This window comes from Epinephelus fuscoguttatus, linkage group LG11, assembly GCF_011397635.1.
Source record: "Epinephelus fuscoguttatus linkage group LG11, E.fuscoguttatus.final_Chr_v1".
Lineage (NCBI taxonomy): Eukaryota > Metazoa > Chordata > Actinopteri > Perciformes > Serranidae > Epinephelus > Epinephelus fuscoguttatus.
The window spans coordinates 35,159,352-35,187,175 of NC_064762.1; the positions used below are offsets into that span (position 1 = coordinate 35,159,352).

At 42.8% G+C, this 27,824-nt stretch overlaps 2 protein-coding genes and 1 long non-coding RNA gene across 3 annotated transcripts in view; 1 reads left to right on the top strand and 2 right to left on the bottom strand.

Moving 5' to 3' along the window:
• The window catches only part of LOC125896990 (uncharacterized), a 114,634-nt gene extending 106,096 nt beyond the window's left edge, over positions 1 to 8,538 (bottom strand). The window contains exons 1-2 of the long non-coding RNA XR_007450368.1: positions 8,086 to 8,538; positions 7,951 to 8,007 (exon numbers count right to left, since the gene is read on the bottom strand). This is a non-coding gene — a long non-coding RNA (uncharacterized LOC125896990). The remainder of the gene's footprint in view (positions 1 to 7,950; positions 8,008 to 8,085) is intronic.
• On the top strand, positions 1,862 to 5,331 carry marcksa (myristoylated alanine-rich protein kinase C substrate a). The gene is made up of 2 exons (XM_049589999.1): positions 1,862 to 2,280; positions 3,410 to 5,331. Exons 1-2 carry the CDS (start codon positions 2,185 to 2,187, stop codon positions 4,121 to 4,123), a joined length of 810 nt encoding a protein of 269 aa, XP_049445956.1. The 5' UTR covers positions 1,862 to 2,184; the 3' UTR covers positions 4,124 to 5,331.
• A 177-nt stretch (positions 8,539 to 8,715) lies between the features above and the next one.
• Positions 8,716 to 26,872, bottom strand: LOC125897326 (histone deacetylase 2). Its single transcript, XM_049590566.1, has 14 exons — positions 26,703 to 26,872; positions 24,281 to 24,393; positions 24,009 to 24,126; positions 22,850 to 22,924; positions 20,847 to 20,985; positions 18,865 to 19,006; positions 18,515 to 18,607; positions 17,358 to 17,466; positions 17,124 to 17,264; positions 15,315 to 15,423; positions 10,908 to 11,038; positions 10,493 to 10,648; positions 10,343 to 10,400; positions 8,716 to 9,120 (listed from the first exon to the last, which is right to left on the bottom strand). Exons 1-14 carry the CDS (start codon positions 26,755 to 26,757, stop codon positions 9,090 to 9,092), a joined length of 1,470 nt encoding a protein of 489 aa, XP_049446523.1. The 5' UTR covers positions 26,758 to 26,872; the 3' UTR covers positions 8,716 to 9,089.
• Between the last annotated feature and the right edge of the window lie 952 nt (positions 26,873 to 27,824).

Sequence of the window (27,824 nt, forward strand, 5' to 3'; positions counted from 1 at the left end):
ACTGGTTGAATATAAAGTTTATTCTGTTTAACCCTTAGAAAGCATTCAAATGTACTGTAACATCTTTAAGTACAGCTTATTATTTAAATATTTGGTATATGAAGCAGAAAATCTGAGGCCACAACAAGTTGATGCTACAGTCTTCAGTGCTGCATTCAAGGCACACACAAAAAATCGTATATACAAGATCTGACAGGAATAAGGATCGTGACGACTTTTTAAATGCAAAATGACTTCAGACTTATTCAGTGCACTGCTGATTTATGATTTCAAACCACAGAATTAATGATTTCATCTCACAGGTTATTGTGTTCCTGAGCCTTAATGTGATCATGTGAACAACTTTTTGCCTTATTATCACAGCACAGATTGATAACCTGCAAAATATGAACTCACTGCCCCCCTAATGTATTTTACCTATTACTAACAAAAATTAGGGAATACAGTTTGTGCAAATTGCATCATCTTCTTCTTGTTTTTGTACAGTGCCCCGGATGTCTTTCACCTTTTCGTTTTCTCTTACTGTGAGCAGCACATTTTTAAGGTATTCTACGGGAGCAGTAAAAACACAGTGATATATGGGTGGATGGATGGACAGCTAGTTGGTCTGGTTGCCAAGCAGTAAATTTCTTTTGAATAAATGTTGAGATATATAAAGGCGGTCTGTTGGCTGCCTCAAATTTTGTGTCCATTCCTTTATTACCCTCTAAGTTATTCATATTACTTCAGTCCGTAAGGGTCCTTAGATCGAGAATTCAAAGGGTTTTTCATAAAAATGAATCCAAGTTGTGAATATTGTGAGTATCCTGGAGTGCCGTAACTCACTCTCTTTCTATCGGAGCCAGATCAAGTGAAGGATTCATAATTGATATATCATCTGAAGCCTAATTTTTAAACAAGTAATATGTAATGTAAACTGATACTGGTTTAAATACACAATTTGATTGTATTTCCCACCTTTGCTGAGCAACAGTTTTGTGTGAAAGGAATTAAAGTCCTGTCTCAAATACGGGCCTGTTGATTTCAGTGATTTAAGCAAATAATGGCCTGGGCTATTAATTGAGGTTTTACAGTATAATAAACAAATATGCAAATCTGTTGAAATTTTGGTAAAAATAAATACATTTTAAAAATCAGGTCAGGTCCACAACAGTGAATATTCCATCCAATTTGGATTGGATAGGGTCACATACTGGCTCTGGTTTAAGCTCGATATCAGCTCTGATCATCCTACATCATACAGTGGGTCTGATTGGGTCCACTGCATTTTGCATCTGATTAAGTCGCATCTCACGGTCCTTAATTTTGGAATCAAGAGCAAAAATTTGAACCTGTTCCAAAACGGACCACCTAAATATTTCCTGCATGACATAAACTAAGTGTGCGCCATTGTCCACTGAAAGTTTTCAAAGGTTTTGTCTGAATTTTCTTTGACATTACAATACTACCAAATATTTGTTGTTAATTGCTGATATTATTATTTTTGAAGTATAGCTCCAGAAACCTAGTAGCCTACAGCGCGTGGATCTTGAGTTAACTGTGATAGCAAAACTTAAAAGTGCAAAAAGAAGGAAAATAAATCTTTTCTGTGTTTTAAAACTTCCATATTTGATCATTATGGCTGGTTTTTAAAGTAAAGCAATTAACACGTGGTTTGGTAAAGTATCATCCCAGTGTTCAATAAATGTTGACTTTTTTTAAAAAAACAAAAACAAAAGTTGTATTATTCCTACGTACCCTGAACGCAGCGCTACAATCTATTGTTCACTCCCTTTCCCAAACCCCGCCCACGCTCTGAGTGGAGCCTGTGATTGGCTGAATGTGAGTGCGGTGCCGTCATCGCTCGGAGCGCCCATTCATCTCTTCACTTGGGCGTTGGACTCCGCATCTTATTAGCAACAAGGGAAATTTCTCCATTTTGCAGCCTGTCTACAGCGACACGGCCACCGATCTGGGATTTTATTACTTCTCCTCAGCCCTCAGCTTTTTCCTGCGTTTTTGAAAAACCCTCCACACTGACTGGACTTTGCTCTACATTTTCCCTGTCAACTTTTTCTTTGTGCACAGAGAGGGAGACAGCGGAGGAGCTTTGCGTTTCAACAAAGAGGCTTGTGGGTCTTTGTTCGTTTTTTTTTTTCCTTTTTTGGGGGGGATCGGTTGAGTTTCTTTGTTGGAGCGAAAAGCATGGGAGCGCAATTGTCCAAGACAGCTGGAAAGGCTGAAACTGCGGCTGAAAAGCCCGGGGAGGCTGCTGCTTCACCCACCAAGACCAATGGACAGGTAAATGATATTTTATCCTCCTCCTCTTCGAACCCATCCGCGGAGAGGCTGCTCGCTCAGGATGGGTGCTGCGCTCTGAGGGCGCAATCCGTGCGTAATTGTGGATAGACTGAATGGAGACCCGCGGTGGGAATTTAAACTAAATGGAAAGCCTTGTTTTTTAATTCTGAATAGATTACAGCTCATGAGCAACAGTTGATCATTTATCATTTGCCTTTTTTCATAGAAAATGGCGCGCAATATTGATACAGAGGAAATTTTGCAAAATAAGCGTTTAATTTTAGAAGTACACCAAATTAGTTGGATCTTTTGTTGATAGGATGACTCTGAATTGTACCATTCGAATCATGTGTTGACTGGCTGGTTGATAAATGTCCTCCAAAAATAATGTCAGGGCAATAAGCAACAGCTTTGGCTTTGAATGAAGTCGCCTCTTGATTTGGAAATTGCTGAATAAGACGGGATGCAGCACACATCCAGAAAGGCTGTGTGCGCTCGGAGCACCACTCCTTTTGTTACAGATGCTTGACTAGAAAGTGGAGATGGCAGCCTGCTATCACACAGGAGGGGAGAGACAGAGGCTCGGAGCCAGTGGTGCGCCCCGGGGAGACAGAGAGGGAGGCTTGGTGCTGTTCTCTCTAGCTGCTTTTTAGAGTTGGGATTTTGAGAAAACATACAATTCAGAACCTGGTGTAGATTTTCTATATTTTTAGGAATTAATCCCTGGGTCTGCTGGACTAATGAGCATCTGCTGTTTTAATGAGCAGCTGCTTTGCTTTGGCGCTCCGCTGTTGGAGCGAGCAGGCACCGACCCCTTGCGATACAGTTGAGGCACTGCGTTCACTCTCGCTCGAGATATTAATGAAATCCAGAGCGAACAGATGAGGAAACATGTTGCAGTTTGAGTTTAGTGCATAACTGATATTTTGTGTTTGATTGTGGCCGAGTAAAGTCTGTGAAAGCGTGAAAGTAGACAGTGAGTCCAGGCTGAAATGAGAGTGTGCTTTTGTCACTGCTGGATTGATGGTGTCTGCTGCCCCCAGTGTCCACCAGTGGCACTGTCCGGATTCAGTCCTGAAACCATGCCAGCTCTGTTCATGGCATTAACAGTCACTGTTTCTCTCTTTAGGAAAACGGCCATGTCAAAGTGAACGGGGATGCCTCTCCTGCTGCGGCTGAGAATGGCAAAGAGGAGGTGCAGGCCAACGGCAGCGCCACAGCCGAGGAGAGCCCCAAGGAGGAGGCTGACAAGGCCGAGGCTGCCCCTGCTGAGAAGGAAGCTGCGGATGGGGAGAAGGTAGAAGCAGCATCTCCTGCTCCTGCTCCTGCTGAGGGAGAGGCGGCGGCGGCAAAGCCGGAGGAGGGCGCCACGCCTTCCACCAGCAACGAAACCCCGAAAAAGAAGAAGAAGAGGTTCTCCTTCAAGAAGTCGTTCAAGCTCAGCGGCTTTTCTTTCAAGAAGACCAAAAAGGAGACAGGAGAGGGAGCGGAGAACGAGGAGGCGGCTGCGGCAGCAGCATCCACAGAGGAGGCCAAGGCTGAGGGCACAGAGGAGGCAGCGGCTGCTGGTGAGGAGGCCAAGCCTGCTGAGGGGGAGGCTGCACCTGCCGCCGAGCCTGCCAAGGAGGAGGTAGAGGCCAAGCCAGAGGAGGCAGCAGCAGCAGCGGAGAAACCTGCTGAGGAGGTCAAGGAGGCTGCGCCCGCAGAGGAGCCAAAGGCAGAGGAGCCAAAGGTGGAGGAGAAGCCGGCCGAAGAGGCGCCCAAAACAGAGGAGGCCGCCCCAGCCTCGCAGGAAGCGGCGTCAGCGGAGGCTCCTGCTGTAGCCGCTGAGGCTGCCGAATAAGTTTCGTAAAGAGAAAGAAATTAGAAAAGAAAAAAAAGGAGAAAAGAAGATAATCAAAGAACATTTCCCTGTTTGTATGTTGGAGTGACGCCAGGTTCTGGCTTTGAAGAACTTGTCTGCAACCAGGGATATTTTAAAGCTTTTCTTTATTTTTTATTTTTGGTTTCCATTCCCCCCTTACACAAAACCCATCTCCATTCCAACGGGCTAGGGAGGTGGGTGGCTTCGATATGTACAACAGATTAAATACATCCACACTTTGCCATATATTTTTTCATCAGTATTAATTTTTTTTTTTTTTTTTTTTTTTTTGAATTTTTATACAAAATGTAAACAAAATGGTATGGACATGCCCATGGTATGAAGGAGACGGGGGTTAGGCTGTAAATGAAGGGGGGAGGCGAGTTCAGGGAGGGCAGGGGGCGGGCAGGAAGGGGCCTGGGAAATGTGCCACAGACTATTACGAAAAGCGTAGTCTAAAAAAACTATGAGACCAACATCTATATCCACCATGCGGTTTACAACACTAAGTCATTGTTACAATAAGACAAGAAATCCCAGAGTTAGGTATTTAGGAAAGTCATATAAACTCATAGGAGCTTTTCACTTCTCATTAGCTGTACCAGTCAGTGATTCAGTAGAGATACGAGTTGTATAGGCTTTATTGTTTATTGTTGGTTTTATGACCTTAATAAAAATGTAAGTATGTATAGGCGGGGTGTTTTTAACTGTGATTATTGTACAAAATGAAAATCTTGATCTCAAGAAGCACATGAAGTTTGCAGCTCTTTTTTCCACCCGCTCATTTTTGTAAGATAACAACACACACATACACACACAAAGAGTCATCCCGGAAGACCTTCTTAAGCAATTTTGAACTCAAAAAACCAAGCTGTGATAAGTGGAATGGTTAACTGTTTATATACTGTGGTATGTTTTTTGATTACAGCAGGCGATGCTTTTTCAGTGGTCTTTGACAAAAATTTAAGGATTCTATCAGATGCAAATGTTTGTGTAGCATCTTGTCTCTCTCTCTCTCTCTCTCTCTCTTTTCCTTTTGTAAATACTGGAGAAGCTTTGACCAGTTTGACTTAGAGATGGAATGTAACTTTGCTTACAAAAAAAAATGCTATTAAACTCCTCTGCTTAAGGTGTTCTAATTTTCTGTGAGCACACTAAAAGCAAAAATAAATGTGAATAAAATTTGAGCCGCATCTGTCATTATTTGTGTGTCACACACCGTAGAGTGTCATTTTCAAGACTAACTGAGGATTAATGACATCCTGCAATTCACTTGGGGGTCAGATAATGGCATAGTACACACTACATGGCCAAAAATATGTGGACACGTGAGCATTACACCAATATGCAATTGCTGGACATGTGGATTTAAAACAGCATTAAAGCTGCAGTTATGAAAATATCTGTCATATTTGCTGAAGCTATCACTTTATCCAGACAGTAGTACATTAAACAGATAATCTGTGAAAAAAATCATATTCCTTTGCCTCCTCCTAGTGCTTCTAAAAGGCATTTACAGGAATCCACCATGCCTGAATGAATCAACCAATCAGAGCCTATGAGTCTCTCACACAGCTGTCAATCACTGCTCATGAACTGCAGTCAAACTAGGCAGCACTGATCAAATATTGATCAAGATTCTGCTACTGCATTACCTGTTTCTTACCTCAAACATTTTCAGGAGCATATTTTAGTGAACTGTTTAGCTGTAAAATGAAATGTCAGCTGGGATAATAAAATGAATGATGTCGGTGAAGATTCTCAGTCATCCAGGTCATGGTAATCTTAAGTGCTATATCGTAGGCAACTGGACTCGCTTGCGTTTCTTGAAGACCCCCTATCCAAGAAGCTTCTTCAGTTCTAAATGAACTTCGTACCAGTCATTTGGAACTGAAGAAGCTTCTTGGATGAGAGGCAAAACGTCTTCAGGAGACGCAAGCGAGTCCAGTTGCCTACAATACAGCACTTACGATGAATGAATGTTTCCGAAATGATGGCTGGGTCACAAACGTTCTCATTTTACAGCTAAACAGTACACCTAAATATATTTCTGAAAACATATGAGGCGATAAAAAGGCAATGCAGTAACAGAATCTTGATCAGTGTTGCCAGGTTTGACAGTCTGACCACAGTTCACAAGCAGTGACTGAAGCTGTGTTAGAGACTCCTCAGCTCTGATTGGTTGCTTTTGTTCAGGTGTGGTGGATTCCTGCAAATGCCATTAGAGCACTAGGTGGAGGCAGAGAAACATGATTTTTTTTTTTTTTTACAGGTCATCTGTCTTGTGCTCTGTTGTCAGGAATAGTTGGAGCAAATATGACAAAAGTTATTTTTAAAAGTTGCCAACTGCAGCTTTAATCTGTTGCTATAACAGCCTCCACTCTTCTCCTTCCACCAGATTCTGGACCAAAATTGCTTCCAGTTCCCATTTATCCTAAAAAGGTATTGGATGTTGGATGGGTTTGAGCTGAGTCAGGTTCTCCCACACCAAACTAGGAAAACAGTTTCCTCATGGACCCGGCTTTGTGCTCAGGAGCATTGTCATGTTCAGACAAGATGTGGACAGACATGGAATTGCACCACTCCCACAGATCTGTGTAACGCTATGTAGTGATTTAGTGGGGAGATTTTTTTTTTGTGAAGGAAAAAGTGAATAAACGCAATATTTTTAGGAGCCAATCTTCATTCCACACACCAACCTAAGCTATGTTAAATGCTAACGTGACAAAAACTCACATTAAGGAATTTCACCTAAGTTGGTTTCACGGTCACAGCTGTGTTCTGTACGATGAAATTGCCCCTGAAAATAATGTGATGTCTGGATTCTGAAAGACAAAAATAACAGCCAGGGCAATCACAGTGATGCTGCTGTTCAACATCTGGTAGTAAAACCACACAAAACAAGGCACCTTGCTAAAATCACTAGGTCAGTTATTTGACTGTTCCTAAACACAGTGCATCAGTGTGTCTATTGTATGAATGTACACATGTGTACACTCAAAGCCAAAGGTGAAGTCTGACCTGCAAGCCCTCAGGAAATGCACACTTGACTTTCTGCTAATTCAAAAGGGCAGCAGAGTAACGCAACTACATTGTAACACCTTCCTCCTGATTACAAACGCTTGCTGCAATCAGTACTAGCCTCTTATTATACACATCTCATGTCTCAAGCGCAACCATGACTCGTCAGTGGCAACAGGTAGAACTCCATTTTATGTTGAGTAATCCATTAAGACTGATGATTAAAAACAGACATATGTCCAAAAGGGTACAATACACAGCAGATGTAACTTGGTAATGTACAATGCAAATTAGAAGTGATCAGATTACGAACGCAGACTTGTACATCCACTCCAACACAGGATCTGGTAGAAGTGGAAGTGCGCAGTGGATGTTGTCTTCATCTCAGACCTGAGACACTCAAGTAATTTTAATCAGGCCTTCCTAATCAATGTTTTGGTCATGGGTCATAGCTTTATATGATGTTTACCTAAACTCAGGGACCCACTGTCCTTGACTAACTCTGCTCCTCCTGCAAAGAGTTTCTGAAACTCAAGATATGATAAAGCAAGGTAAAAGCCTAAAAAAGAGTGCCAACCTCCTCAAGCTACCATCACTATATTCCATATCAATGACCAAAACTTAAAGTGGTGATCCTGATCAGGAAGAGGAAAATGAGGATTCATAGTCAAATAAAAAGCAGGCTGAAGCCAGAAGTTTGGGCTAGGATATCAAGTCCCTGAATTCACCTTGCACCATTTCATGGAGGACAGTTTGATTCCAGTAATCTACAAACATCATCCTACCTCAGTCATGGCTCATGTTCATCCTCTGTGGCTTCCAGGCTGGCTTAGCAAAACCCTCTGTATGAGCAAACCATAAATAACATTAAGCTAGTGGCTAAAATTAAAGGTTGCTAGCTTTATCTCTAGTTAGCTTACCTCTCAGTTGGTGCTTGTCTCTGGCGTGCAGCTCCCCTCTGGGCCTGTAAGGCGGCTGTCCCTCACGCCGGACGAACTCCATTTAAAACTCGGACAATTTAAAGTTTATTTGACAGCTACGAAGGGAATATTCCAGACAGAGTCCAATGTGCGCATATTTACATATAATTAGGAGATACTTTTCAATTCGGCATGCCTTAAATGCACATAGAAGCCATGACCTGGAAGCAATTAAACCTTTACTCATTGAGTCGCCTGTCATTATCTGAAGTCTGCCTCCATCAATCCAGTGATGGTGGACAGTGGGAATGAGGAGCTTTCCAACCGGTAAGTGGCGTTTTATTACACTGGAGTCGTCCTCGTTTGGCTTTCTGCGCGCCGAATCCACCACAACAAAGTATTCTTATTGTATTAATCTTATATTGTACTTTGCGATTTATTTACGCTTGTTTAAGAACGTTAACCATCAGCAAACTTTAAATACCATCGTTCTTCCTTCAATCATCTCTGCACCTGCACCGAGCCTGAGATGCTATCTACAAGGTTAGAGCGTCCCCGTGTGGCTGTTCATTGTCATTACACACACCTCTAAAGAGCACCTCATTTAAAGTAATACACACCTCAAGGGAATAATATAAAAGTTTTATTGACAAATACAAAATATTAAAATTCAAACATGAAATCATAGTTGGTTCATCTACAGGTTTTACCCAAACTTTCCTAAAAACAAGTAGGTCGAGGTTTCCTTCAGAAGATAAAGCACATTGGAAAAAAACTGATTCAAAGGGTATCAAAGGACATACTGTCATATGGCAAATTCAAGTGGTGGATTCAAGAAATCCACAGATACACTACGCAAAGAGAGACACAATTCACAAGAGATTTACAAGTAGAAAATAGAGAGTCATAATAAATATAATGCTTCTGACGGTGATTCAGTGAAGAGCCGGATCCTTTAGAGAGGACAGCGCTGTGGAGTTCTGTGTGTGGACAGGAAGAAGAATTCAGGCACTGCTGGTCTGCTCAGTCTTCACACTGCAAGAGGAAAATGAGAGTATATCTCAGCTGGGGTGTATTCTGAATTTTACAGGGGAAAAGTGCACCACATTATGTAAAATATGTAGAGACAGACTAAACTTAAGTTGGCCAAGTTGAAATGCAAATACTTCTTCAAAGCAGATCAACTTTATCAAGTGACCACAATATACACTGCAGATGCAGCTAAAGACAACTATTTGTCTAATTACATTTGTGATTTTAACTATAGACATGATTCCAAATCATCATCAAATCATCCAGTGTTAGTGACGGCCTCATGAAGCCTCATGAAGCATTTTCTTTATTTTCTGAGCCCACGAGATGGCACTTTTTGTTCAACAAAAGGTTGAAAGCACACTATTCTTTGAACCTCTCTCTTTAAACCAAGAGTGCCATCTAGTGGGCTCAGAAAATAAAGAAAATGCTTCATGAGGCGTCATGAGGCTTCATTTGACTGACTATATATATATATCTATATATATATATAGATATATATATATATATAGATATATAGATATATATATGTATGTATAGTAGCAACTGTTACTGTAAAATCTGTGTATTCACACACGGCAGGCCAGATTTTTCCCCACACCCAACCTTATTTGGGAACTACAGCTCACTTCTTTTATCTGTATTAGTAATACAACATACTGCTTACTTATTTTGGTGTGTACGTGTGTCAAGAGTGTGTCAGAGAGTGCAGTGGTTGCACAGCTGTCAAATGTTCAACTGTAGAAACCGACTCACACAGGTTCCTTTGTGTCAGAGTTTTAGTCAGAATTCTAAGGAATTTTTTTGAATACAAGGATGCTACGTGTAGTCATCTTTCTGTAACAGCGATACAGCCTTTCCCTGTCGTATTCACACGCAGAAAGCTGATTTGAAACGTATACATGGCAGAGAAATATGCGTCATCCAGGAGAATCTAGATCCAGCCATTAGAGTTTCTCTAATCCCCTCCCCTGGTTACAGAAACCATGTTTACAGAAACCATTACTGCAGAAAGCTGACAGTAACAGGGCTACTTAAGAAAATGTAAAAGCACAGCCAGGTGTAAACACAGGCCTCAGCTGAATATATGAATTTAAAACAGCACTCAGTCGCTGTGAACTGGACCTGAAGCAGGAGCGAGTAAATGCAGAATTACAAAAGAAGAATGTTTTGAGGACGTGTGTGAGGATGTTGTTGAACAAATACTAATAGAGAGGCTCGTCACCTTTTTGAGTCAGTCTTCTCAGCACTGCCGTCCTTTGTTTTCTCTTCCTCTTTTATCTCTGGAAGAGGATGAAGAACAAAAGACACATTTATAAATATAACATTACACCACTGTGAATAATTCCTGAGTGTCTGAACTGAGGGTACCCACCAGGTTTCTTCTCCTCTCCTTCCTTCTTGTCTTCGTCCACTCTGGGCCTTTTTGCGCCCTTCTTGTGGTTGGCCACATTTTTCCTGCCTCCCTCGCCCTCATCCTCAGAGTCAGAGAACTCTTCATCACAGGCTATCCTCTTATCTGTGGCACGGACTGCAATCACACGAGACACTCTGATTAATGATGTTACAGGTGGAAAACCTGTGGACAGACACTGACTGGGGGACATCTTCAGAGAACTGGGTTGATTCTGATAACTGCCATTGCTGACATTATGTACTACTGAACTGTAAGCTCCCTGTCTGACATTATAGCAGGTAACTAGTGTTTGACAGTTCTGTTATAAATTCAGTTCCCAGGTCAAACAGTAAGAATACTTGTCACACTGAATAAAAATGGATGCCAGTCTTACTGGACAAGCGTTTGTCAGGATCCTCTGTGTCCTCGTCCACAGTGTCGTCTGGGACAGCGTCCTCCGGGATGGCCTGCATCTGCACTCCAGGAGCATGAGGCAGCATCCTCAGGTTCTCAAACAGTCGCTGCCTGTATAATCAGATAGACAAAGCCAAGGCATTCAGGAATTCTGGAGCAACTTAAACAACTGCCATCAAATCAACTCTTACATCAACACAGTTATGTTGATGGAATCAGTCAGTCAGCCCCATTCCTGCCTGCAGCTTGTTCAAAATGCAGCAACAAGACTTCTCACTGTTACCAGACAGAGAGACCGTATAACCCGTGATTAGCCTATCTTCACTGGTTACCAGAGAATTGATTTGACTGCACATCCTCTATTCCTCCTCCAGACCCCTCAGATCAGGTGACCAATCACTGCTCTCCATTCTACACACCCAGTTAAAAACTGATCACTAAAAGGTGACTGAGCATTTTCAGATGTTGGTCCTAAACTGTGGAATAGCCTCCCACTTAGTGAGATCTTCCCCTCTACTGACACATTTAAAACCCATCTTAAGACGTGTCTCTTTTCTTTTAATATCATTAGGATGACATACCTGACCACACTGCTTAGCACATGTATTTTCTATTCCATTTTGTTGTTTGTGCATCCTATTTTTGTGTTGACTTGGTCAAAATATTGTATGCTCTTATTAATTTTAGTGACATTCTCCTATTTATGACTGTTTTATTTGATTGTTCCTGTGTTGTTGATTATTTTATTTCTCTGTGAAGCACTTTAGTATTTGTTGTTTTTAAATGAGCTCTATAAATAAATCTGACTTGACATGAAAAAAAACTTGAAAATTAGGTTGAATCTTCTGTTTTAGTAATGTCTGTTTCATATAAGTGAAATCTTCTTTAAAATTAAAATAGAGCTGTGGAAGCTCATTTCCACTCGTGATGAAAAAAAAAAGATCTGTTAGTCATAATAATTTAGATGAGTTAGTATTTAAATATAAAGAGGTAGTATTTCAAAATAATGACATACCATATAAATGGTACAACAATATTAACAATATTAAACAATATTAAATCATTATTTTGAAATACTAAGTCATATTTTTTGAGAAGCTAATATTTCAAAAAAATATTTCTCATTATAATAACTTACAGGATCTTTTCTTTATTCATCACACTGTTAGAAATGAGCTTCCAAACGAGCATAACCCAGCAAAGTACTGCAAAAATCTGTTGATCAATTTTGTCAGATTGTTCCTACAAATGCTGCCAAGCTACGTCACGTTGCCTCTCCCTGTCTGCGCTATATTACAAATGTGAGGGAACATACAGATTGAATAATAATTACTTAGTTGTGAGTAAAAATGTATTCTCATACTGAGCGGACTCCATCTTCTGAAGAAGACCAAGAGATATTGTCGAAAGCTCAGGAAAAAGCCAGTAAGTGGATGAACTTTCTTGCTCAAAATATTTTGATGTTTAAACACCTTATATCTTCATGATGGGAGCCAGGAAAAAAACAAACAATATAATCGGCCATCTCAGAGCATCATTGGCAAGGAAAGTGCTACATTTAAAACCTAAGATTATAGTCATATATAATATTTAAATACCCCTGCAGGCCCACCACCCGCAGAGGGATCCAGAAGGGTTCGGTGCAGTGTGGATCGGGCAGCAGACCAAGGCGGGGGCCTTGGCCTCGGCTACGGAAGTTGGCTCTTGGGACGTGGAATGTCACCTCTCTGGCGGGGAAGGAGCCGGAGCTTGTGGTAGAGGTTGAGTGCTACTGGCTAGATATAGTCAGCCTCACCTCGACACATAGTTCCGGCTCTGGAACCCAAGTCCTTGAGAGGGGTTGGACTCTCTCCTTTGCTGGAGTTGCTCCGGGTGAGAGGCGGCGGGCCGGGGTGGGCTTTCTGATAGCCCCCAGACTCTCTGCCTGTACGTTGGGGTTCACCCCAGTGGACGAAAGGGTTGCGTCCCTGCGCCTTTGGGTCGGGGAATGGGTCCTGACTGTTGTCTGCGCTTATGTGCCGAACAGCAGCTCAGAGTACCCGCCCTTTTTGGAGTCCCTGGGACGGGTGCTGGACAGTGCCCCGACCGGGGACTCCACTGTTATGCTGGTGGACTTCAACACTCACGTGGGCAGTGACGGCAGGACCTGGAGGGGCGTGACTGGGAGGAACGGCCTGCCCGATCTGAACCCGAGTGGTGTGCAGTTATTGGACTTCTGTGTGGGTCGCAGTTTGGCCATAACTAACACCATGTTCGAGCATAAGGATGTCCATCGATGCACGTGGCACCAGGACAGCCTAGGTCGCAGGTCAACGATTGACTTTGTAGTCGTATCATTTGACCTGCGACCATATGTTCTGGACACCTGGGTGAAGAGAGGAGCAGAGCTGTCAACTGATCACCACCTGGTGGTGAGTTGGATCAGGTGGCAGGGGAGGACGCCGCGCAGACCTGGCAGGCCCAAACGAGCAGTGAGGGTCTGCTGGGAACCCCTGGCGGAAGAACCTGTCAAGATGATCTTCAACTCCCACCTCCGGGAGAGGGGGGACATTGAGTCCAAATGGGCCTTGTTCCGCTCTGCCATTGTTGAGGCGGCTGTTGCGAGCTGTGGCCGCAAGGCCGCGGGGGCCAGTCGCGGCGGTAACCCCCGAACCCGCTGGTGGACACTGGAAGTGAGGGGAGCCGTCAGGCTGAAGAAGGAGGCCTACAGGGCATGGTTGGTCTGTGGGTCTCCAGAAGCAGCTGACGGGTACTGGCGGGCCAAGCGGAGCGCAGCAGTGGCAGTCGCGGAGGCAAAAACTCGGGCATGGGAGGAGTTCGATGAGGCCATGGAGAAAGACTATCGATCGGCTCCAAAGAGGTTCTGGCAAACTGTCCGGCGCCTCGGGAGGGAGGCGGCAACTTGCTCACGCTGTTTACAGTGGGGGCGGGGAGCTGCTGATGTCAATTGGGGACATTGTCGGGCGGTGGAAGGAATACTTTGAGGAGCTCCTCAATCCCACCAACACATATTCCAGTGAGGAAACAGAGCCAGGGGTCTCGGGGGCGGGTCGTCCAATTTCTGGGGCAGAAGTCGACGAGGTAGTGAAGGAACTACGCGGCGGGGCCCCGGGTGTGGACGAGATTCGCCCTGGATATCTCAAGGCTCTGGATGTTGTAGGGCTGTCCTGGCTGACACGCCTTTGCAACATTGCATGGACATCGGGGGCAGTGCCTCTGGAGTGGCAGACCGGGGTGGTGGTCCCCATCTTTAAGAAAGGGGACCAGAGGGTGTGTTCCAACTACAGGGGGATCACACTCCTCAGCCTACCCGGTAAGGTCTACGCCAGGGTGCTGGAGAAGACGGTCCGGTCGATAGTTGAACCTCGGATTGAGGAGGAGCAATGTGGTTTTCGTCCCGGACGCGGAACTGTGGACCAGCTCTTTACTCTCGCCAGGATGTTGGAGGGGGCATGGGAGTTCGCCCAACCAGTCCACATGTGTTTTGTGGATTTGGAGAAGGCTTACGACCGTGTCCCCAGGGGCATCCTGTGGGGGGTGCTACGGGAGTATGGGGTTGGTGGCCCTCTGCTAAGGGCCATCCAGTCCCTGTGCCAAAGGAGCACTGGAGGGGTCTGGTTCGCGTGGCTGGCAGTAAGTCGGACCTGTTCCCGGTGAGGGCTGGACTCCGCCAGGGCTGCCCTTTGTCACCGGTTCTATTCATAACTTTTATGGACAGAATTTCTAGGCGCAGCCGAGTGGTTGAGGGTGTCAGGTTCGGTGACGGGAGGATCTCGTCCCTGCTATTTGCGGATGACGTGGTCCTGATAGCTCCATCGAACAGTGACCTCCAGCTCTCGCTGGGGCGGTTTGCAGCCAAGCGTGAAGCAGCTGGGATGAGAATCAGCACCTCCAAGTCTGACGCCATGGTCCTCAGCCAGAAAAGGGTGGATTGCCCACTCCAGATCGGGGGGGAGGTCCTGCCTCAGGTGGAGGAGTTTAAGTATCTCGGGATCTTGTTCATGAGTGGGGGTAGGATGGAGCAGGAGACAGGCGGATTGGGGCGGCGTCAGCAGTGATGCAGACGCTTAACCGGTCCGTTGTGGTGAAAAGGGAGCTTAGCCAGAAAGCGAAGCTCTCGATTTACCGATTACATCGCCCGACTGGCCTGGGAATGCCTCGGGGTTCCCTCGGAAGAGCTGATGGAGGTGGATGGGGAGAGGACTGTCTGGGCTTCTTTGCTGAGGCTGCTGCCCCGGCGACCCGGACCCGGATAAGCAGAGGACGACGAGACGAGACGATAATATTTAAATAGTCATCATCAGTAAAAATTAAAAATCATTCTTAATACTTTAAACATCTACTGCAGCTCAGTTAAGAAACAATCCTCTAAACCGAGTGTACGTACTTGATCTTGTCCATGTATTCGGATGTGTTCTGGTTGGTCATGTTGGAGGGACTGATGTGCAGCTTGAAGTCAGGCCCAAAGTACTCAAAGTAGTCATTGTATGGCAGCTCTGCAATGGAAACATCAACGAGAGAAGTAAGCAAACTGAGCCAAAATGAACAGAGCTGCAAGAGATTTATACGCCGCAGATAAAACAAAGCGTCAAATTATCAGTCGTTTGGAATGAAAAAGCAGCGATAACACACCTGTTAATATGATTTACTGAGGCTTTATAACCTGCGCTGATCCTCACTGAATGGAGGATGGATTGAAATGAGTGTGGAGTTCAGTTAATGTCCTGAAATTCCATTAAGAGAACTGCTGGCCCATTCGACAGGCTGTGATTACATCCCTGCTCTTTATGTTACACACTCAGTGGAGGAGACAGTCTGCTGACTCAGCTCCCTGCAAGGAAAGGTAGCAGTCAGGCTGTCCCTTCACAGAGGTGAAGTCATCTACCATCCGCTCACCACTGACCCCACATCCCTGTTCAGATCCCATCCTCCACCCAACGACACCACAGGCTAAAGAGGAAGCCAAGTCAGGCAAGAAAGGTGCTGCAGAGTTTTTTAATTTTTAGTTTCCAGTTCCAGTTTTTTAAATCTAAGATGATGCTCATTTTCATGCCTCTCTGTTAAATTAGAACTAATTCCATGACACAAAAGAGTCAATTATATCTTGAATCAGATCCACACATGCCCTGTGCTTCTCTTAATAGAACAGGCCCCTGGTTGATTGAATATCAAGCATTAATACTGTGTTATTTTTAGAACGTTTCAGCGAGCAGGGACTGGATTAACAGACTGTTCTGGCTTCTATGATTAGCCAGAGGGAACACCCAGAGTGTTAGCAGCAGGCTAGCAGCTTTGTTTTAGTAATGATGTACCTCCATTTGATACACTATATGGAGCTCTCTTAGAGTACTCTCAGAATGTTTGTGAATATGGCCCCAGATATAATAGGAAAGCACTGACAGGGAACATTTCGCTTCACATAAAATATGTTCAAACTTGCATCAAAGTACATATTGCTGGTAATTCCTTTGTACTTTCACTTAAGTAATTATGTAATTTTGAATGCAGGGGTTTTACTTTTAATGGAACCTTTTAAAAAATTAATTATAAAATTCAAAACACTGACAAAAAAAATTGAAAGCAGGATTACAGTAAGCAGTTTGAATGTTTTCTAGGGTGAGGGTGGGCGGAGAGATTATCTGTGGGTAACAGACAAACTAAGATGTGCAAACATTATTGTTGAGGATAACTGTTTGAGATCATGCTAGGCGCTTCTCAGGGGAGTGCTTTGGAGGCGCAACGTTTTTTTAAGTTGAGACGCTTTGCTTGTGTCTGATTCCTATTATGTGGAACATCCAGCTTTGATATACAATATATTAACAGATTTGAGATGTGTGCAGAGTTTAAGCCAAAGTTGAAAATTGTTCAACCCTCAGTGCTCCAAAAAAAAAAAAAAGTCCAACCGGCAGCGCTCAGCGCAGAATTCACTGCCAGTGTTTGTAGCACAGCGTAAATACACAGTATTCCCACTGCAAAACATAATACAAAAATACACCGGCTTCAGAAAAGAATGCTTTGGTGGACGCAGCCCCTGATGTGATCAGACAGATTTAATTTAAGGCACATAAGCCAAAAGGTTGAGAACTGCTGCTCCGGTCTAATGCCATCATCTACTGCTCAACACAACACAGACAAAAGTGCTCCTTTCAGCATCCTTCACACTCACTAATATTTAGACATTAAATCTGTGACCAACCATCAGGGATGTCCGTGTCCAGAGCTACAGCTGTCTCGTACGTCCAGCAGCGGGCCACGTTGCGGATGGTGTATCCTCCTCCACCCAGCATGAGCAAAGGGAGGTTGAAGGACTTCATGTACTCCACACACTTGGCATGGCCTGGTAAAAATAAAAGGCACAATATATCACTTCCAGCGTGGGTCATGACTCCCATTTATCATTCATTTCACATCATCTGCTGTGTATCCGTACCGCGAATGGTGAGGTTAAAGCAGCCGAGGCGGTCGCCTGAGAGAGAGTCTGCGCCGCACTGAAGGACCACAGCGCTGGGCTGGTACATCTCCATCACCTTGGCCATCACCTGCAGGGCCACAGCACACAGACACACTCAGGAAGTGCTGAAGGACAGTGCGCATTCCCACTGCCAACCACCTGACATCCCACTGTCATCTATGCCAAGTGTGTCATGGAAACAAACCCATGAATTGAAGCGTAGCTTTTAAAATGTGTTTCATTTTTGTTTCATGATAAAAACACAACAACTTTAATGCTGTGCTGGATTCTCTTTTAGCTCTGGTTTGGTCTCCACTACCTCTTGAGAAAAATATCTGCCTCTGTAGCTGCTAAATGTTCCACTATGTTCACCAGCTAGTCACTAACTGTCTGTCTGCTGTTTGGTTCTTGATAGAAAGTAAAAGCAGAGCTTTCCAGCTGAAAGCAGCGGTGTGCTGCTCCTGGAGACGAGGTTGAAGAAAACAAGAGTCTTGCATGCTAGAAAACCACAACAATGTTAGGATGCCAAAAAGCTTTGTAGAGCTTGTTTAAGAAACTATAAGGCTCACAACCTGAACACAGAGTAAAGAATATATTTGGGCTCTACAGAATAGTTTAAAGCTTCATAATGTTGCTATTCGAATTCTAAATCAACACTCAAACTCTGTACATCTTTTCTCTTTGCAACAGTTTATCAGCACCATAAATTACATTTTTTCATTGAAGAAAGTTGACTCCATTAAAAAAGACCAACTCCTTTAATCTGATGAGTCACTTCATTCAAACTGAGGATTTTTAAGATTTTTTGTGTCATTTTTGTGATGACGTCACCAAATAAGACAGACATTCAAAGGTTAATTCAAATACTCCAATAAAAGCTTTGAAAGTTAAAAAAACAACAACAAAAAACCCCATTCGGTACAGCCCTACTTCCTACACTGGAATAATGTGCAAAAAAAGTCACACGTCATTCAGGTATAAAATAAAAGGTTCAAATGAACCTTTGAGCCAATGTGACAAAACTCTGCTTCATTATGGGTGACTGAATCAGATCTTTTAGATTTTGAAAATGTCAAAAACATTTTCCGTGAAATATAAAGAAGTCTAGTCATGTTCAAGATTAGTGTTCTACTCACAGGTTTGAAGATTTGCTCGTATGACTCATCATCAATGCCGTCACGCAGGGGGAAGTTGACAGCATAATATTTGCCTTTTCCAGCTCCAATATCCTGAAAACAAGGACGACAGAGTAAATGACAGATACATTGCTAAACTATCCATATACACATACTATCAGTGTGCACTGGCAGCCAACCAACAAGATTATTATGCTTTTTCAAATGTAGACACACAAAAAAATGTTCTTCCATCTGACTCCTGTCTATTTGAATGCAGATAAAAAACACAAACTGAATGTTTTACTGTTTTGATGCAAAGATTCTAGTGTGTCTTAGATATCTCAGTGAGGACAGAGGCTGAGGCTCACCCTGAGGTCTCCAGTTCCAGGGAAGTACTCCCCATACTTATGGAAGGACACAGTCATGACCCTGTCTGTGGTGTAGAAGGCCTCCTCTACTCCGTCCCCATGGTGGATGTCTATATCAATGTACAGCACCCTCTGGTGGTACCTGTGAGAGAGAAGAGCACAGACAGAGCTGGGGTTAGTACACACCATCCACTGTGAGGTTAACACTGTATCTCATGAGCAACAACCCTCAAATCAGGGCTCCGAGACAACTACTACTTCTGTTCTGATGAAGATTGCTGTTGTGCTTGTTTTCATATACTGCATTTACAAACATACAGTCAGGTCCATAATTATTTGGACAATGATACAGTTGTCGTCATTTTGGCTCTGTACACCACCACAATGGGTTTTAAATGAAATAATGAATACCTGCGTAAAGTGCAGACTCTCAGCTTTCATTTAAGGCTTTTTTCAAAAATGTAGTATGAACCGTGTAGGAATGACAACCATTTCTTCACACAGTCCCCCAACTTTAAGGGCTCATAAGTATTTGGACAAACTAACATAATCATCAGTTAAACAGTCAGTTTTAATACTTGGTTGCAAATCCTTTACAGTCAATGACTGCCTGAAGTGTTGGACACATAGACATCACCAGATGCTGGGTTTCTTCCCTGGTGATGCTCTGGTAGGCCTTTACTGCAGCCGTCTGCACTTCCTGCTTGTGTTTTGGGTGTTTTGCCCTCAGTTTTGGCTTCAGCAAGAGAAACGCATGCTCAGTTGGATTCAGGTCAGATGATATGACTTGACCATTGCACAACATTCCACTTCTTTGCCTTAAAAATGTCTTTGGTTGCTTTTGCAGTATGCTTCAGGTCAATGTCCATCTGTACTGTGAAGCATCGTCCAATGAGTTTTGAAGCATTTAGTTGAATCTGAGCAGATAATGGTGCCCCAAACACTTCAGCTTTCATCCTGCTGCTCTCGTAAGCAAGACAAGACTTCACTAGAATAAATACAGAGGGTTTATCACAAGATGCAAACCATTGGTTAGCCTTAAAATGGAAGGCCAGATTAGAGTTTGTCAAAACCATCTAAAAGCCTGTACAGTTGTGGAACAGCATACTATGGACAGATAAAACAAAGATCAACTACCAGAATGATGGGAAGACAAGAGAAGGAAGAAGGGAAGGAACTGCTCATGATCCAAAGCACACCACCTCATCAGTGAAGCATGGTGGAGGTACTGTTATGTCATGGCCATGTATGGCTGCCAGTGGAACTGGTTCTCTTGTATTTATTGATGATGTGACTGCTGACAAGAGCAGCAGGATGTGTTTGGGGCACCATTATCTGCTCAGATTCAACTAAATGCTTCAGAACTCGTTGGACGATGCTTCACAGTGCAGATGGACATTGACCTGAAGCACACCGCAAAAGCAACCAAAGACATTTTTAAGGCAAAGAAGTGGAATGTTCTGCAATGGTCAAGTCATATCATCTGACCTGAATCCAACTGAGCATGCGTTTCTCTTGCTGAAGCCAAAACTGAGGGCAAAACACCCAAAACACAAGCAGGAAGTGCAGACGGCTGCATCACCAGGGAAGAAACCCAGCATCTGATGATGCCTATATGTCCAACACTTCAGGCAGTCATTGACTGTAAAGGATTTGCAACCAAGTATTAAAACTGACTGTTTAATTGATGATTATGTTAGTTTGTCCAAATACTTATGAGCCCTTAAAGTTGGGGGACTGTGTGAAGAAATGGTTGTAATTCCTACACGGTTCATACTACATTTTTGAAAAAAGCCTTAAATGAAAGCTGAGAGTCTGCACTTTAAGCAGGTATTCATTGTTTCATTTAAAACCCATTGTGGTGGTGTACAGAGCCAAAATGACGACAACTGTATCATTGTCCAAATAATTATGGACCTGACTGTACATGCTGATGGGTATTATGTGAGGAAGAAATATCTCAAGCTGTTAATGAGACTCACTTGAGCAGCTCCAGTATGGCCAGCACAATGTCATTGACGTAGCAGAATCCAGAGGCTTCAGACTTCTTTGCGTGATGAAGTCCTCCAGCCCAGTTCACTGCGATGTCAGTCTGCTGTCGGTTTAACTTCACTGAACCAGCTGACAACAACAGAAAACACGTTTGGTTTAGCTTAAAAAAAATCGTACATGACTGATACTGACACTAGGTCTGACAGAGACTATATTTTGCTCATTTTGCCCACATAGTTCTGATAATGCAATTAAGCTTAACTGTGGCAATTAAACTCTTAAATGATAATAAAGGCATTTCCCCAACTTTTACTTTAATTTGTTAATCTAGTCCTGAACCTTTAATGTTAAAAAGAAATACTTTGCATTTGACGCAGAGAGATCAGGCCAGAATTATTCTGTGAGCAACTTTATCACACACAGATCAGCCAAAACATTAAATCACTGGCTGATGACGCAAGTAATATTGATCATTTCATTGCAACACAATGTTCTGCTAGGAGACCTTAGGTCCTGGCTTTTATTTGGATGCCACTTGACATGCTCCATCCATCCAAACAACAGTTGCACACCAAGTCCACCCCCTCATGGCAACAGCACTCCTCGATGGTAGTGGCCCCTCCAGTAGGGCAATGCGCCATTCTACACTGCAAAAACTGTTCAAGAATGGCCTGAGGAATGTGACAAAGAGCTTAAGGCATCAACCTGCCCTCTAAACTCCCCAGATCCAAATCTAATCCAGCATCTGCGAGATGTATGCCCAGAGGTACCCCGATCTGTGGTAGGGCTTCCATGTATCGAACTTGACTCTGACTTGTCAAGGCACAGACAAAAGACCTCTGGAAGTGTCCTGTGGTGTCTGGATCCTTGAAGTCCTGTGGGTTACGACTTGGCATACTGGAACATCCCTGATGACTGCTCAATTGAATTGAGAAAAGGCAAATTTGGAGGCTAGGTTGAAGCCTTGAGCTCTTTGTCACGTTCCTCAGGCCATTCCTGAACAGTTTTTGCAGTGTAGCATGGCACATTGTGCTGCTGGAGGGCCACTGCCTTGGAGGAGTGCTGCTGCCACGAAGGGGGGAACTTGGTCTGCAACGGAATTTGGGTGGGTGGTGCTTATCAGGTGGCATCCACTATGTGCCAGGACCCAAGGTCTCCCAGCAGAACATTTCATTGTAACAAGACGATCAATATTATTCACCTTACCTGTCAGTGGTTTTAATGTTTTGGCTGATCAGTGTAGCTTACAAACATAAAATTCTGCATTAAAACACAAAGTATGCTTTAGGACTGCTTTGGAAATGTCAACATTTCTGAAGGATTCACATTTCAAAGGCCCAGTCCTGAAATCTACATGATAGCTACAGAGAACCAAATTGGGGACATGGTTTTTGTCCCCAGTTGGACGAGCCATCCGAAATGAACTGGTCTTATGTCTGGTGTGTGTCCCTCCAAAAGGAACTTAAGTTGTACCCATACACACACTGTGATCAAGCATCCCTGCAGTAAGGGCTACTTTAGCTCCACTTTGCTCTGAACAGGGACAGTGATTATGCAACAGTCTGAACATAATAATGACCCTGTTATAATGATGTTACACTCATTTGTATAACTAATGACTCACTGTAAAATGTGACATATTCTATTAGGAAATGTTTGATATAATAAAAAAAGAAATATAGTAGAAACACATGATTAAATTATCTGTATTGTAGTGTGCTAAAAATGCCAGTGTGTCTAATATGGTCACGTGTTTGACCTTGTCTCTGTGCAGAGGATGTGATGTAGTAGGCAGAGATATAAATAGTGGTTTCTCCCTTAGTCCAAACACATGCAGGTCAGGTAAACTGATGACTACAGTGCCAGCAGGGCTGAATGTGTGTGTGAATGTGGGGTTCTGTATGTATCAACCCTGTGATGGTCTGATGACCTGTTTCATCATTTGGTAATAAAATCTACCACTTGTCTATATACCCACTGTCTTCTAACTTACCAGCAGAGCCACCAGCGGAGAGCTGGCAGAACTCAAACAAGCCATCAAACACAGGACAGTCCTCTCCAACATTGACTGCAAGATTAAAACAAAAATTGATTAATTACTAATGTGAGCACATCGACATCAGAAGAACAGCAGCGTGTCCTATGAACAGGGTGACCACTGCAACACTGATAAAATCACTGTGTCTCCATGACTTTTCAGACCACCTTTACAACTTGCATTAAAATGTGTTTTGGATGATCAGATTGCAAACAGATAGATCTTGACCACGTGAAAGTACATGTGTGAATGCACCCAAAATGCACTGAGGACACATTGTGATCCAACTGACAAAACCACCTCCAAAGGTGGTCAGGGATGCATTGTGACCACATTAAACATATGTAAATACAACTGCATTTTCAATGCACATACAGCAAGGAGGTGAGCAGAAATAGGTAATCATGCGTGACTGTTCAACCTACTAGTACTCATAGATGGAGTCAATACGAAACCAAGCGTCTGCTTTTAATTTGGTCCGACACACACAACCATGTCATTTGTGAAGCAGTGGCTAAGCAATTGGTGGAGAATGGCTACAACCATTTGGTTGTTTGTGCTGGACCGAACAGTGGGCTCTCAATCAGATCTTTATGTGGACACTGGAGACACATATTAATAGCGTAATCAGGTTAAATGTTATGTAGATACAATCTGGATACAAGACACATTTTAATGAAAGGTGTAAAGCAGAACAGATTGATCAGCTGGTGACTACAGCTCTTTGGGCCATATGAGGTAAAGCCTGTATCTAGTTAGTGATCATCTTCAGTCTACTGTTTGACCAGCAGAATTGTCTCCTTTTTCCTGCATGTGAGTTATTACTTTCACATACATCCTCTTCTTATGACAGGTTGAGTCATTTATCTCTTCATTACCACATAGCAAGCATGTAATGTGATTTTGATTATCCACTAATTGTTTAAATTATTGATCAAGCAAAAATGCCAAAGACTCATATCTCAAATGTGTGTGTCATTTGAGAGTTTGTGCTCAATGGGAATTTAGTTGTTTTTTTTTTTGTGACAATGTATAGACGAAACATTTAACCGAACGTACTTATTACTTGCATTCTTGATGAGAACCCTAAAGAGGGAGCCTACACGCTACTTACACCGCTGCATCTGCTTGCTGAACTCAGACATGTTGTCTGGCCGTATGGATCGGAGGAACTTGATGTAATCATCGCTGTGATATTTTGTCATCTCCTCCGCAGTGGCCTTGTGTGGTCTCTGAAACACAAAACAAAGCAGCTGGATGAAAACTAGGGAAGAGCAGAAGAAGACTACAGACATGTTCATTTGTTAGTTACACCTTACATTAAGATAGAACAGTGCAGCAGACAATAAAGGATGTTATTACATAATTGAGTGGTTAGAAACATACATAGATCTCCATTTTCCTGTACAGTCCATAGTTCAGAAGCAGGTTGTGAGTCATTCGGATACGATGTGGTTTCATGGGATGCCCCTGTCCATAGTAATAATTTCCAATGTCACCTGCAAAGGAAAACATATCAATTTAAAGACCACAGTCACAAGCAATGGTAGGAGGTGACAAGTAATGAAGTTTTGAGAAATAATAATCAGCAATATAGATACTATGGCAGCTAGGGAGATGGAAACATAGTATTTAACCTCATATAGCTATATTGACATTGTATTCAGGGTTGGAAATTAACTTTTTTGTCCACCTGCCACTGTGGCTGGTGGGTTCCAAAACCTACCAGCCACTAAATAGACTACCATTAATATTTGGCTGGTAAGTGAAGCAAATCTAGCAGCCACTTGCATTTTATACCAAGTCCATTTGCTAACGAGCACTTCCATGTCCTCAAAAAGGGTCTTTTATTACAAATACATGCTAAAGAAAGCAGCCATATAAGTATGTGAGCCAGTATTAAACACAAGAAAACAGATTCACAAGTTTATCTTTATCTTTTGTATTTTAAGGTGTTGGTACAACCCCAATTTAAAAAGTTGGGACGCTTTGTAAAAGCTGCATAAGAACTGAATGCAATGATCTGCAAATCTTTTTTTGACCTACAGTGGATGAAATAAGTATCCAACATGTCAAATTCTTTTCATTAAATACATTTCCAACGCAGCTATTTACATGAAATTCATAAGACATTGGTATTAACTCAATATAACTACACAGATAATGAAATCATAACGTATGAATCCGTAAAAAATTATGTGCAATAAAGTGTAAGGACACAGGGAAAAAAGTATTGAACAAGTTAACTGAAATGTATTCAATACTTGGAGAAGCTTCACGACACTTCCTCTTCAAAGAAACTAATGTCTCACCCTCAACCAGAGCTAGAGCAAGTACCCTCTAGCTGTCTGCTTTAGTAACTAGCTACTAATTACTGTGAAATAAATAAATAATAATAAATAAATACATAAATGGTGGATTGATTACACAGGAGGACTAGGGTAAGGAGGTGATGGGTGGTTACCTGGTAACAATAAAAAGATACACCAAGTGTTTTTTTACTAGTGGCATTTAATCTAAAAAAAAAAAAAAAAAAAAAAAAGGGCAGTGCAGTGTGCCTCGCGTTTTGTAAACTGCAAAACGCTTCCTGTGTAATCGTGGCCTAAGGCGGGCCCTTCCGTCACTATCCCAGGGAAACTATCAGGCTATTCTAGGAAATGTAAATTTAATTCCTGGAGCACTCTATTATCTATTCAATTCACTCTAGTGGTGCTTACTTTTAATATTTTATGAACCCTCATAAACAAACACATATTCATAGACATACAGTGCAAACGCCATGACCACCATTCTGCTCTGTGATATGCATGAGTACCAATGTATGCCATTTTGAAATGTATTTCCTCAAACCACTGGCCTCTGCAGGGGCTATTTCCAGCAAGTGAGGAAGCAAGTAGAGTCATTCAAAATCAGAAATCAACCATTCAGCGAGTTTGGTCACAAAATTGGACAATATTCGTATATATATATAAACAACTCTATGTAAAATCTGAAAAACAGCAGGCCAGGTTATTACGATGGCACCCAGTGTCACCTTTTGGCACAGCACCATTGTGAATTAATAGGAGAGCCAGCTCAGCAGATACTGTGACTAATTATGTCCTCATTGACCTGGAGTGCTGAGTTTAAAAATAAGTGATTTCTCTGGGGGGAGGACTTGGGTAAACTTTAGGGGTCAGGACTGCTTCCTGTGCTGTGAAATTCTGCTCATCTGGACCCAGACAGGCGGAAACACTCAGTCCACTGAGTAACGTTCCGCATCAATTAGGCCTGTGCGCATTGTGCGTGAGATGGCTGCACACTTTGCTTTGTGGACTCAGAAATTTAACTTTGACTGACTAGGTCTAAAGTTTGTTATCATTATCATATATTCTTCCAGGCCGTTATGAATGACACGGTGAACCAAACATGGCCCACGGTGCTAATTATGGCTCAGACAATGAGCCAGTAATGAGTGTTGGGATTACAGTGTTGTGCACATTCACGTCTGGCTAATTACAACACCTTCAACATGACTTCATTCATACCGACATTCATTTTCACACTCTTGCTCGCTAACGTTATATGTTTTGTACATATATAGTTAGCTGTATGCTTTATTAACCGGTTAACACGCGCGGTGACTAGTTAGCACCATGAAGGCCACTCTAGCGATGTCATTAACGTTAGCAGCGAGCTTCGTGGTTAGCTAGCTTGTGTTAAACACCACACAGTCACCAGCAGCACCAGCTAAACAGACTAGCTAAGCGGCTAGCGTTAGCATGCCCCAATTTGGGCTCCTCATTCACACACTCGGGATATCCCATACCGTCATAGTAGTAGCAGACCTTCTTCTTAGTCCCACCAGCGGTCGTGTAAGCCATGTTGGGGGCACTTTTTCCAAAAGTTGCTTTGAATTTGCTTTCACGGATGGAGAGAGAGGATGGACGGCATCAACACAGGAGAATACACACGACGGAGCGGTGCGTTGTTGAATGGGAGGCGCAACTGTAACGGGGAGGGGCGGGGCGGTCAGTTAGAGAGTGGCCCCGGGCCCCACACAGGAAGAATGAGACCAATGTATTTATGTTGTTGCTAAAACACCACAGCTAAATGGCTTGTCACTGAAGACATTAACATATGATAGGCAGACACATACAATGTATAGAGTATTAAGTATTTTTCAGAAACCAATTATAAAAATATGCTTGCTATGATTTATGCTATAAACAGTGGTTACTTCTCCACAGTTGCTCCTACAAGAGATGCACAAATCCACCTATGTGGGTTTATTTACTGCTCTGACACAACACTAGGTGTCAGCATCATCTCTGTTACTAATTATTCTACCATGAGCCACAAGTGAAACTGTGTGGAACACTGTACAGCCAACATGTTAAAGCCATATACCACTGAGTTATGTGACTTAGCTCATGTGTAAGGTATGTTTTTTTCACTGGTTACTCACTTGATTCCTTCAGAGAAATTCTAGGAGGTCAGGGTTGACCTTCTGGCAAGGGTTGCAAAGCTGGTAGAGCTTTGTTCATGGTCCTGAAGTGGGGCCAGGGCCGGATTAATCTGCTAGAAGGTGCTACGGTAAAGAATCAGCTCTGAGCCCCAACTGACATCCTCTTCCTTTCCATTTCTGTGCACTGTTTATTCATCCTGTTGCCTTTGTACCAATCAGGTAGAGTGTGCTGAAGACCACAAATGACTGGATATTTGGCCCAGAAACCAACCGGTACCCTTACATTAAAATTCAATTTGTCTCAGGTTTGCTGATTGTCATTAATCATGTGCTAATTTAATTAAACATAAATGTATTATGCATAATATAAGCACAATATAAAGTTATAAGATTAAAGTCTTAAAAGTAGACCCACACAGGGCTGTTCTGCAAAACGAGTCTTAAAATTTCAGTAAAAATGCAGAAGTCTTTAGTTCATCATTT